Source organism: Chrysochloris asiatica, unplaced genomic scaffold, assembly GCF_000296735.1.
Source record: "Chrysochloris asiatica unplaced genomic scaffold, ChrAsi1.0 scaffold00052, whole genome shotgun sequence".
NCBI classification, from domain to species: Eukaryota; Metazoa; Chordata; class Mammalia; order Afrosoricida; family Chrysochloridae; genus Chrysochloris; species Chrysochloris asiatica.
Genome location: NW_006408570.1, coordinates 898,701 through 912,728, shown reverse-complemented (window position 1 = coordinate 912,728; position 14,028 = coordinate 898,701). Strand labels below are relative to the sequence as shown.

At 38.5% G+C, this 14,028-nt stretch overlaps 1 protein-coding gene across 1 annotated transcript in view; it reads right to left on the bottom strand.

Moving 5' to 3' along the window:
* EXOC6B (exocyst complex component 6B) overlaps positions 1 to 14,028 on the bottom strand; it is an 859,602-nt gene that overhangs the window by 709,888 nt on the left and 135,686 nt on the right. Inside the window, 1 exon segment of the mRNA XM_006862890.1 lies at positions 11,491 to 11,695. Coding sequence (XP_006862952.1) covers positions 11,491 to 11,695 — 205 coding nt within the window.

The following is a 14,028-nucleotide window of genomic DNA, read 5'->3' as shown; positions in this document are numbered from 1 at the left end:
AAGAGTATGCGGGGGAAGAAAGAGTCCCCACTGAAAAGTTTTCATCTTGTCTTAGATGGGTCTGGTGAAAAGAGATGGATATAAGATTCATATGATTCAACAATGAATCATTGTTATCATGACTAATTGCGACTGTCACAATTGTAAAGGTAGAAGTTTTGTAACAAAAACAGGTGAGGACCCTAGGACCATTAAGGGAGAAGAGCACAAGTGGAATGCGAGTCCTTATCCAGAGAAGCAGCGACACCAGAGATGGAGGCAGAGATGGGGTCATGGAGAGTGGAAGCACCTGAGGACTCTAGATTCATAGGAAGAGAGGCATTAAGAGCTGGTGGCCAGGAGGCAGACTTGCAGAACGTACCCTTTAGAGCTTCAAATTATTATACATGCCTGAGTGAGGTTTTTTTGTTTCGTTTTTTAAAAAAAGCTAAAATGAATAGAAATACTGTTAAATTATGGTACATGGAGGGGATTATAATCATTGTAATGAAACAAGGTGTATGATTTGTTGAAAGTAAAACTGATGATCTGCCCTGTAAACTTTCACTTAATCCACAATAAAAACCTTAAAAAAATAAAATTATATTTTTTAAAAAAAGAATTCCCCTAGGTAAATCACTTCTCTGGTCAGCAAAATTCTACATAGTACAGAGCTGACTTTGCTCCCAACTTCCATATAAATGATACAAGAATACCCTCTCCTGTGCCATGTCCTGTTTGTACAGCAAAGCTGAGTTGACCACATCCCTCCCCAAAATGACAAGAGACTTGCTTTTCCATATACTGTGCTGACTGACCTTTCTACCAATGAGGTTTTCTGAAGGAAACTGTTTTAATTCTCCTAGAAACTAGATTCATTTCTGGTGGAGTTGGGAACTCTGGTAGCATAGTCGTTACAAATAGATGCGAACCTTATGGTCAGCAGTTCGAAACTACCAGCTGTTCCACAGGTGAAATATGAGGCTTTCTGCTCCCATAAAGATTTACAACCTCAGAAACCCTGTATAGGGTCACTATGAGTCGGAACTAACTCCATGGCACATCACCACCACTATGGAGCTGGGATGAACCGCCCAGGCCATTGCCCTTGAGATCTTCTGAACCTTGAGCTAAGCAGACTGGATGCTAAAAGTCACCTTTGAATTAAACAATATTCCTTCTAGTAAACCAGAAAGGTCACTTTGCCTTGGGCATCATGCTCTTATGAAGAATTTCGTCTGTTTCAGTAAACAGAAACTTCAAATGTCAAACAATGTTTTAGGATAAATTAATATTTATTTTAATTGCTCTTCAAAACAAATCAGAATGAAATCCTTCCTGCCAGAATTTCTATCCTGACCTTGGTTCCATGGTAGGGCTGACACGACGGAGTATGAGTCTTTACAGCATTTTTTACTCCCAGATCCCTGGTGGCATCCTGGGTTAAGCACTGTAGGCATAGTAGGTTAAACATAACCGCAAGGTCAGCAATTCAAATTTACCAGCTACTCCTTGGAAGACAGATGAGGCTGTCTGCTTCCATAAGGATTTATAGCTTCAGAAACACTATGGTGCAGTTCTACTCTGTCCTTTAGGGTCAGAATGTGTTGTAATTAACTCAACAGCAGTGGACTAGTCAAAATGTTACCCTGATTTGTAATTCACACATTAAATAAGCTTCAATCAATTTCTATTATAATATGATTTTTATTTTAACAGGTGTGATGTTAATTTGTGTGCTTGTCTACCTTTTGCAGGACATTATCTTCATCACTTTTTAAAGTCTTATATATATATATTTGAGTTTATTTTATTTATTCCTGCAATAGCACATTGTTTTCATTGTTATTGCTCTTTAATACACAAGTCCAATAAAAGGAATACTCTAAAGATTTTATCTCAAATTGACTGAAACTTATTACATTTATGGAAGAGGTATAAGTGATATAACAACAGCCCTTCCTCTTCATTTTCTAAACAATGGTCTATTTTGAAATGAACACACCAAAGGGCCATGTTCACAGACTGGTCTACAGCATTTAACTTTAACTAATGTGGTCTCAAGGAGGCCTGGTAGCAGAGTGGATTACGAGCTGGGCTGCTAACTACAAGGTCAGTAATAGGTGCTCCATGGAAGAACGATGGGCTTTCTGCTCCTGTAAACATTTACAGCCTCAGACATCCTATGTAGAGTCGCTATGATTTGGAACCGACTCAGTGGCACACAACTACCACCATCACCACCAATGTGGTCTCACCAGTTTCCTGAGAAATAACTCCAAATCTTTTCAATTTCCTGAGTAAGTACATGCTTTGTTAATCTAAGCAACACCTAAGGATTTGTGCTAATAAATTGGGCTGACCAGATCAGAAAGATAATCTGGGATCAACTAACCTCAAGTTGCTGCTGCTGCTGTCATTGTTGTTGTCATCTGTTGTCAAGTGCCATCAAATGGGTTCTGACCCACAGCAATCCTGTATCGGGTTTCTGAGGAGCAGCTGGTGAGCCAACCTTGTGGTTCAAACCAACTTTGCCGTCCAGTGCATTAACCTACAGCGGCACACCAGGACTCCAAACTAACATTAATACCATACTATTCTCTTCAGATTCCTTCTAAAATTATGCTAGCATAATATCAAATATCTCTATAAAATAGTTATCATACAATCCCACCCTATCTCCAGACCATCCACATAAACAACAAAAAAAGAAACCGTACAACTATATAAATATCAAAATCAAGAAAGGAAAAAAAAAGTCATAAAATAATCTAGGAACACCAGACTGAAATAGGAAAAACTTCAACAATGCTAAATGCCCCATCCAGCAGAGAAATTTCAACAGCAACACTGTTTACCTGTGGTCACTACAAGCCCTTAATGAACTCAGTTGGCAGTACCATGTGAGATTTATATCAAAAGATGTTTTATACAACAAATAAAAGAGTACATTTTGGTCAAGTCAAGGTTTAACCAAAGTCAAGAGTTTAAAGAATCATGGGGACAACTAATTTCACCCAGGTTGGTTTCTTTAAAACCAGTTACAATGGAAAAATGTCTGGAAGCCTTCAATATCTTTTACAGGCAACCAGTTCCTTTCCTAAGCATCAGTTACATAACTCAAATAATTTGGCAAAGGCAAGTTAGAATTTTAAAAGTAAATAAATCTTTCCCTTTGTTAACGGGCCTCACACAGAAATCAACCTAGTCAAGACTGTTTATATTACAAATGTTATTTAGCCCCACAAAGCCTAAGGCAAACTAATCAAAATAAGAAATACAGAACTTCTCTCCTGCACAAATCAATTCCATAACAAGTGAATTACAAAACATTCACTTCAATAGGAAAACTAGAAAATAGTAGACATTAACAAAGAATGTATTTAGACATTTTTTATTAAAGCACTTCATGCTAATGTGATAAATTCCAAATACACAGTGTTTGGGGAGAACTCAACACAGAAAATGCAGTAGGAAGAAAAAGGAAGGTTTTTATGTCTTCTTTAAACATGGTTCTACTTCCCCAAGCAAACACCAGAGCTGGATCCATTTAATACTTTCAATCCAACACCATTTTAAAAAAAATAATACTAATTCATACTAGAATTAGAATTTCAAAAAAAAATAAAAGTATGACTACTTCACTTAAGTCATTATGGTGACAGAGGTGGTTGTGTGCTGTTGAGTTGGTTCTGACTCACAACAATCCTGCTGAGGGTTTCGGAGGCTGTAAATCTTTGCAGGAGCAGAAAGCCTCCTCTTTCTCCTGCAGAGCAGCTGGTAGAATGGACAATTTTTTAATTTCTCCTCAAATTCTGCCAAATGACTGAACTTCTATAAATGTGCACTTTCTCATTTTTCTGAAGCCTCACAGTTATATATAAAGAGCTCTGGTAGCATAGGGTTACTAGTCGGGCTGCTGACCTCAAGGGTCAGCAGTTCAAAACTACCAGCAATTCCATGGAAAAAAGATGAGGCTTTCTGCTCCTGTAAAGACTTACAACCTCAGAAACCCTATGCCTGGTCATTATGAGTTGGAACTGACTCCATGGCACATGACCACCACCATGTTCTAAAATGAGAGGTTGTGGCAATTGTTCATCAATTGTATTTCTTCTTCCTCTTGCTCACACAGTTAGATTTTATTTCCAAGTTTCCTTTGCAGTGTTTGGCTATGTAATTGAACTGTACCCAGTGTAATGTTGGCAGAAGTAATATGTGTCATTTTCATGCCTAACCCATATAAAACCTCCAGGTATTATTTATTCTCTTTTCCTTTCTGCTGGAACCTTACATCCACATGTTGAAGTGGTCAAGATACAGGTTACAAAAGTCCTAGCTCCCGAGTCATTCCCACCCCTCCACACACAGAGTAGACAGGGATGGGCAACTTAGACATTGGCTACCCAAAATGCGGGGGAGGGGAGCTACAAAGGCAAGAAGTAACTGGCTTAGAAGCTTTCAAGAGGGAACCTAGAGCCAGGGGCCCTGGAGGAAGGCAGAATCTCCAGTGAGTTGTATCCAATCTGTCTAGGCGGGGATGATGAAATGAAATGCTGATGGGTCTCTTGTGATACAATAGTGAATAATTGTTATCAGGACTGATTGTGAGGGTTGGAAATGTAAAAGTAGACATTTTATAGCAAGGAAGGGATTGATTAACTTTCCAGTCTAGGAGCGGAGGTCCCTAGGGACCATCAAGAGAGAAGAGCGGAGAGCGGGACCCTACCCGGAGAAGCAGTGATGCCTGAGATGGAGGCAGAGACGACGACGTGGAGCGATGGAGCAGCTGGAGACTTCAGATCCAGAGAGGGAGAGCGACTGTGTGCTGAAGACTGGTGGGGAGTGTGGGGGGCAGACTTGCAGGGTATACCCTTTGGTTGGTTGATGATGCATGGAGGGGATTGTAACCATGGCAATGAAACAATATACAATAGAATGAATGTAAAACTAATGTTCTCCCATGTAAACTATCATATAATTCACAATAAAACATTAAAAAAAAAAATACTATGGAAATGGGAAAACAGTTTCACAAAACATACTTAGATAAATAAATGTTATTTTTTTTTTAAAAAAGTCCTAGATCCCTTAATGATCACTTGGAGGAGGGTCATCCCAGCAGGTACAACCATTTTGGATTTTACATGAACAAAAATAAGCCAAAAAGTACTGCTACAAAAATCATAGAAACTTTTATTAAATAAAAGTATCAAAATCTGAAGCTATTATTTCTCAACATCTCCTCCATCTAGGTGTATACACTTCTGAAGGTGGTGTTTTCATTAATTTAACACTTCCCAGAAGAATGCTATGCTCTATGATTTACACCAAGTCAAAACAGCAGTTTCAGCATCTTCAAGGCACTCAAATCATGTTCCATTTATAAATGTTCAAGAAAAGTTTGAAGAGGCAAGGTAAGGCTATAGGGTGGATGGGGTAAGGTTTCCCACTGAAATTCAGCCTTTGCTACCATGAGCAAGTGCACTGTCATGATGGGGGAAAAAATTCCTTCTTGTAACTTTCCTGGGCTTTTTCTCACCAGTGCAATTTTCAATTTACATAAAACTTATTTATAATAAGCCCAATGATCGTCCTGTATTTATCAAGAAAATCTATCAGATTATTCCTCTGTGATTGCAAGAAACAGTCATCACACCTTCTGTTTGATTGGAATGTTTAAGGCACTCTAATGAGACAAGTGTATTACTGACAAAAGTTATCTACAGCCATCCATAGATCACAAAGACAAGCTTAAACACATTTTGTTTAAAATAAACCCTTACATGTATGAACTGGAACTCTAGTAGCAATATTTTTTATACTTACCCTTGTAAAAGTTCTATAAAGAAATTATGGAGTTTAGCCGCTACAGCAGGAAGCATTATTAATGAATACAGAAACTTGTGTGAAAAGTAAGGGATTGTCATAAAGAAGTAAAATAAGTAACACTGACTTAATGCCCAGGTAGGGGGCAACAAGAATGCATAAAGCTCCCAAATTACAACAGAGTTTCAGTCCAACCACTCAAACATAATTTGGTTCTCACTTAAGTCAAATTCCTCATTTAAAAAAACTTTTTTTCATTATTGTTTTTTGTTATCAACACCTTTAAAAATGCAAATCTTTACTTCTCTTTAGGGGTTAGGATGAAATGACTGTTGTTAAGTGCTGTCGAGTCAATTCCAACCCATAGCAACCCTGTATAGGTTTTCTGAGAAGCAGTTGGTGAGCTTGAACTGCTGATCTTGCAGTTCAAACAGCTTTGTAGTCTGGCATATTAATCCACAGCGCCACACCAGGACTCCATGAAAATGATAGTATAGCACATTATATACTGCAACACTGTATGTATTACATATTACTAATGACAAGATGTATATTTAAAAAAAAAATGGGAACACTCATAGTGCGTTCATCATAACTCAAATATGTCTTAAGTCAGGAACTACCTGTATATTTAACAAGCTGAAATGCTAAAAAGTTCTGTAATATTATGGAGAACAACTGGTTAAACTGAAACCTATAATAAATTAAAAGGTAGACTAAATGCCTGCCGAGTCAATACCACTGAAAGTGAATGGAGAGTCAGAGTTAAGAGTGTACATTCACTTTTATAATACATAAGATAGATAAAGTCAAAAAAGAATTGGCTGGTTTGCAAAACTAAAATTGTAAAGAACAAAGGACATCCAGACAACTAGGGCTTACTTGGTTAGCTAGAAAGCTGAACACACACAGATCTCAAACAGTAAGAGAAATGGCAAGGTTGGCAGTATGGAGGACTCTCCTGAGGTGACTAAGAGGGCTGAAAGGAAGCTTGCACAGTCAAGCAGGGGTGTTTGCAACAAGAGAGAAGGACCTGCTTGCTCGTCCCACACTGAAGAGAGCTGGGGTGTGCTCTCCACTTCAGGAGAGAACCTTCCAGTCTTTACCTACATGATTCCTAATCTTGATCCCGAGTTGTATGTAGCCTGTTGACCCTGATCCTAAATTGTGCCTGTTACTTCCTTAAATAAACCACTGAAAACCTAACTGTAAACAAACAAACTAACAAAAACAGTAAGAGAAAAGAACAGCACAAACTTGAGCAATGATGTTCCTGGACAACTTCTAAATGAAATGAAGTGACTCAGTCCTGAAGCAAGGATCAACTTAAGATGTGATCTTCCCATCCATGGTTTCATGTAGCCTCAAAGGAGGGCCATTAATTGATAAAAAGGCACAGAACTACTCCACCAACCAAAGAAAAATATGAATCAATCCTGAAAATTATATGAAGGAAAACACATGGGATAGTTTCCATATAGAATCTTCTGGAAAGAAACAGATCAGAAACCTACTCAGTTTTAGAGTAAATTATAATGCCAAAAGAACCCACAAACCTAAGGTGTAGTGAATTATTTCACAGGTCTCTTCTGGTGGTGGTTATGTGCCATGGAGTCGGTTCCGATTCATAGCGACTCTATAAAGGGTTTCCGAGGCTGTAAATCTTTACAGAAGAAAGCTTCATCTTTCTCCTGCGGAACAGCTGGTAGTTTTGAACTGCTGACCTTGAGATTAGCAGCCCAATTCGTAACCACTTACATTAAGCGGATTGAAATTAGTCAATCACAAAAGAACAAATACTACATGAGACCACTGTTGGAAAAAAGCCTAGAGTTAAGTTCTAGTCAATGGAATGTGGTTAGAAAGGATATGTACTATTTTCAGGTAGCTTTAAAAACTCTCTTTTGGTTTTTTCCCTTCTGCAGCAATCCTGGAAGCAGCTTTACAGATGGTACAGCACACCACAGAAATATTTTAAGTCCCTAAATCATCACTGAGAAGAAAAACATCCCAATTAGAAACATCACTTAGGATTTGACAGATGTGAAAATAAACCATTGCCATCATTTCCAATATCCATGAATTCAAACAAATACTTACTGAGTACCTCATATGTACAAAGTATGTAGCAGTTTCTTTCCTATTTTACTCACTTCGTGGGTATCACAGAAGATTCAAAGGAGTCCTAGTGGCACAATGGCTAAGTGCTTAGATGCTAACAAAAAGATCATAGGTTTGAACCCACCAGAGACTCCCTTGAGAAAAAAATCTGGTGATCTGCTCCCATAAAGATTACAGCCTATATCTTTTGAATTTTGGTTTTCCTTGCATTATACTATAAAATAGACACTGGGGAGTGAGATAAAGGAATAGCCAGAAATATCACCATAGAAAGCTTGTAAGTCCGTCTTCTGCCTATAACTGATTGGAATACCTAAAATGGGGCTACAACGTGCCCAGTGAAGGAGGCTTCCTGCGGAGCCTCTGCAATACATAAGACTATAGGTGGAAGCCTGAACCACATCCAGATCTCCAGAGATGGGAAATTCCCACTTGAAAGGATGAGCAGATCAGCCTGGAGCAGCTAAAAGAACAGAAGATACTTCTTGAAAGAAAGACCTACAGGAAAAATATAAAACAACATATACAGACCAGCTGTTACTACAAGAACAAGCAACTTGCTTGCCCAGGAAACATCAAGGCAAGTGGTCGGGTACCCTCAGTGCAAACCCCCTTCCAAGACTAAGAGTTCCAAGACTAAGACTCAATGGGAATACATGCTCTGGTTGGTGACCAGGGGAAGTGAGGGGAAAACAGCAATGAAGCGGTGAGCTAAGCCCTACAATGTTCAATAGACTTCTGTGAACCTGGGTGAAGACCTGGTTGGCCAGCAGTGTGGCAAGACCTGGGGATTCTTGGGCCCAGAGTCAGTGACACTGCCACAGATGACTAGAGTGGAGAGTGAAGCATCCAGCTGATAGAAAGAGAGGGCATATGCATAAGAACACCCACACTTGCAGATAATACCCACTTGACCTGGCTTCAATGACTGGATGATCAGAGCTCAACCAGAATTAGAAAGAAGAGGGAAAAAAAAGTATTCTGATACAATTTTATGAACTTGACCTACACCTGTGGAAGCAGTAGCTCAAAAGAGGGAACAAATCCTTACAGCAAGAATCATTCCCACCCCCTCCACACACAGAGTAGAGGAATGGGCAACTTGGACATTGGCTACCGAAAATGGGGAGGGGAGGGGTGGGAGGCTACAAAGGCAAGAAGTAACTGGCTTACAAGTTTTCAAGAGGGACCCTAGATCCAGAGGGCCTGGAGGAAGGTAGAATCTCCAGTGAGTAGTATCCTATCTGTCTAAGCGGGGCTGATGCAAAGAAATGCATACGGGTCTCTTGTGATACAATAGTGAGTAACTGTTATCAAGACTGATTGTGAGGGTTGGAAATGTAAAGGTAGATGTTTTATAGCAAGGAGGGGAGTGATAAACTTTCTAGTCTAGGAGCGGAGGTCCCTAGGACCATCAAAGGAGAAGAGCGGAGAGCGGGACCCTATCCAGCGAAGCAGTGATGCCTGAGATGGAGGCAGAGACGATGACGTGGAGCGATGAAGCAGCTGGGGACTTTAGACACAGAGAGGGAGAGGGGCTGTGTGCTGACAACTGGGGGGCAGGATTGCAGGGTATACCCTTTGGTTGGTTGATGATGCATGGAGGGGATTGTAACCATGACAATGAGACGATATACGATAGAATGAATATAAAACTAATGTTCTCCCATGTGAACTATCACATAATCCACAATAAAACATTTAAGGAGAAAAAAAAAAGATTACAGCCTAGAAACTCTATGGGGCAGTTCTACCCTGCTATATAAGGTTGCCATGAATCGAAATTGATGGTAAATAACAACATAATATATCTTTACTTAAGAATCTTATATATACGATAACACATGGCAATAATATATGTAGTAAGATTGATATCTGAGAGTACAATTTTATAAGAGGGACAGCTATCAGTCAATTAATCAATAAAATCAATTACTCAGTTTCAAATTTACCATTTCTTAATATGATAAAAATATAGCAAACATCTAAAAGTTGATATAAATTGAGTACCAAAGTAGGCAAATTCACTTTAATCTGCCCTTAATTCTACTACAGGGTATGACCTTAAAAAGTTGTCTGAAATTTAACAAATTATTTCCCTCCCCTAGTCCTTAATTTCTTCAGATAATTAAGTAATGAAGCCAGACAATTTTCTCATCAAATGAGGTAAAACTATTCTTCATGGAGTCTTCCCTTTTATAAAAAGGGCTATAAAGTTAATTGTTCAAACTAAGGCCTGGAAAAGCAACTTTGAAAAAGGAAGCTTCTACTAAGTCTATAGTCTCTTATATTTTGAAAATCAAGGAAATATTAATTAACCATAATACCAATAAACTTGTGTTTTACAAGATACCTTCATTCTGATACTCAAAACATACTCAAGGATACAAAGGTTAATACTCAATTATTAATTGTATTACTTCAACATTAAAAGACACAATATACCTATTTTATCAGAAGTTTGCCATTAACTAGTTTTAAATGTTGCACTTCATAAAGTATAACATTGACAAACCTGAACAGAAGAAAAGGAAAAAAGAGTAAGTAGAATAATAATAAGAAAAGGAACCATAACAAATCTATCTGAATTCCCTTAGGAAAGAGGAATTGACAAATCTCTTTTTCAAAATCAAACATACACTTGAAAGATTTTCAAGGCTAGCTGAGCCCTAAAATATAAGCCCAAACATAATCTACTCCTTTATTCTCCCCCAGATGATAAGAATTACAAATGATCTATTTAAGAACACAGTTGTTTATAAAACCAAGAACCATTTTCCATAAACAACCAAAACTTCTATTTTTGTTGAATGCTACATAATCAGGTATGCTGAGAAATTTTAATAAGATCATTGTGACTTAAATTTCAAAAGAGAAAGTAGTACTGAAAGTCATGGCTATTACTGCTCTTTTACTCATAATGATGGAAGAAATTCAGCTGTTCCCTGCGACTTTGGTCATTTAGAGATAAACATTCTTTATAATTTAAATATTTCTTACTGTTTTTAAATGCCACCAAATCAATTCCAAACATACCACCCCTGTATAAGGGTTTCCAAGGAGTGGGTGGTGGATTTGAACCACCAACCTTGTGGTTAGCAGTCCAGTGCATATATTACATCGCCACACCAGGATTTCTTACACATCTGTTCATTTACAGTGTTAAGTAAAACTCCTTATATGATCATAATCCACAGAAGTTCTTAACAAGCCCTTTTTCATAGACACCTGCTGATTAAGTTATTAAGTAGGAGAACTTTAAGACTTCTTGGGCTTTAAATCACATCCAAAGTCGAGGAGAGTGTTTAAAAAAAAAAAAGAAAAGAAAGAAAGCCTTCAAATCCACAATATAACCCATCACAATCTAACAGTATTTACTCAACACCCACAGAGCAATTGTTGACTAGTCCCCATAAAGACAAGATCTTCCCTAAAATGATAAAACAAGCAATAATTAAGATATTTGGCTAAAAAAATTAAATTAAATTAAAAAAAAACAAACCCTATGTTGACTAAATAGGTACAAAACCAATGGCCAACCTGTAATAAACCAAAACTTACTTGTTTCATGGCAGTCTCTCCAATTTTGTCTGAATGTTTGCGGATGCTCTCCAGAAAGTCTTTGAGATCAGACATAGAAACATCCTTTATTTCCTCTCGAAGCTTAGGGATGTTGTCCACCATCACCTTGCAGAATCGATAATGGCTTACTTGAGGCAGATATGTATGCTCTAAATGTTCCAGAGTTTTCAGTGCAGGGTAGTGCCTACAAAAGGAATTGACCACCTTTAGCTCAACTCATCTTCCTTAGGGTCACAGATATGTTCCTCAGGCAAAAATTCTAGACTGAATTAGTTTTCAGTATTCATTAAGACAAATCTAATATTGAGTTTCAATGATAACATCAATAGAAACACCTCAAATTATTAAAGATTAATATATGTATACAAAGTCTAAGAGATTATAACAAAAGATGGCTTAATCCAAGAAGGTAGAAAACTTATAAAATCAATGACATTCTTTATACGAAGGAATAAAAGGAAATTTTAAATTATGATCTCAATATCAAAAAAATCATCCTAAAACTGAACTACCAAGACTAGATATCCTGAAATGGCGGAGTGAAATCTGGCAAACCTTCTTTCCCCAAAACAACTATAAATTAGACCAAAATATCAAAAAACAAAAATTGTATCAGTGCTCTGGAAATGAGCCAATTACAATAGAATTTAAAACAATTATTGCTAGGAACAAAGAAAAAACATTTCATCATAATAAACTCATTAACTGACAGAAAAGTTTCCCCAGCATAAGAGGAAGAATAAGCTAAGACTGATAAAGTTAAGTTTTTAACTTAACATAAGCTATGTATAAACAAAAATGCATTAAAAACAAAGAGGAAACAACAAACTGATAAAAATTACTTGCAACACACATTCAAAATGTTAATAAATTTAAGTTTATTATATAGGAATGAACAAAGAAAGTTCATAAGAACAAAAATGGCCAACATTTTTTAAAAGATGAAATTAATGTGTAGAAAGGTCAATCAAAATTACAATTTTGCTCCACTTGAAAGGATAAGCAAACCAGCCTGGAGCAGCTAGAAAAATAGAAGATACTTCTTGAAGGAAAGACCTACAGGAAAAACCAAAAACAATAACAGTAGTCCGACTGACTACTACAAGAACAAGCAAGTTGCTTGCCCAGGAGACATCAAGGTAAGTGGTGGGGTCCCCTCAGGGCAAACCACCTTCCAAGACTAAGACTCAAGGGGAATACACGAGCAGGCAGAGCAGGCATGTGGTCTGACTGGTGACCACGTTGGTCCCGATACAGGGAAATGGGGGACAAACAGCAATGAAGTTGTAAGCTAAGTCCGACCATGTTCAACAGACTTCTGTGAACCCAGGTTGAGACCTGGTTGGCCAGCAGTATGGCAAGACCTGGGGACTCCTGGGCCCAGAGACAGTGACATAGCCACAGAGTACTAGAGTGGGGAGTGAAGCGTCCAGCTGATAAGAAGAGAGGGCCTATGCATAAGAACACCCACACTTGTAGATAATACCCACTTGACCTGGCTTCAATGACTGGATGATCAGAGCTCAACTAGAAGAAGAAAGAAGAGGAAAAAGAAGAGTAATCTAATACAATTTTATGAACTTGACCTATACCTATGGATGCAGTAGCTCGAAAGAGGGAAAAAATCTTTACAGCAAGGATCATTTCCACCCCCTTGGTACACAGGGTAGACAGGGATGGGCAACTTACACACTGGCTACACAAAATGGGGGGGGGGGGGGGAGGCTACAAAGGCAAGAAGTGATTGGCTTAAAGAGGGAACCTAGATCCAGAGGGTGTGGAGGAAGGCAGACTCTCCACTGAGTAGTATCCAATCTGTCTAGGCCTAGTGATTAAAGGAAATGCAGATAGGTCTCTTGTGATGCAAGGGTGAATAATTGTTACCAGGACTGATTGTGAAGGTTGTAAATGTAAAAGTAGACATTTTGTAGCAAAAGGAGGGGAGTGTTTGACTTTACTGCCCAGTAGCGGAGGTCCCAGAGACCATCAAGGGAGAAGAGGGGAGTGCAGGACCCTACCCAGAGAAACAGTGACACCAGAGATGTAGGCAGAGATGATGGAGAATGTGGAGAGACTGAACAACTGGGGACTCTAGACCCAGGGAGGGAGAGGGGCTGGGTGCTGACAACCAGGGGGCAGGCTTACAGGGTGTACCCTTTGGTTGGTTGATGATGCATCGAGGGGATTGTAATCATAGCAATGCAATGATATAATACACGATAAGATGAATGTAAAGCTAATGTTCTCCCATGTAAACTAACACATAATTCACAAAAAATAAAAAAAATTTAAAAAACATACAATTTTGTCACTAACACTACCACAGAGCTCTTATATATTATTGTCAGGTGTCATCAAGTCGGAACCGACTCATAGTGACCCTGTGCATAGCAGAACGAAACAATGTCCGATCCTGGGCCAACCTCACTACCACCGGCCGCCACACTTGATGCCATCAATGATGCCACCTGGCTGATTCATCTCGTTGGGGGTCTTCCTCTTTTTCTCTGACCCTCC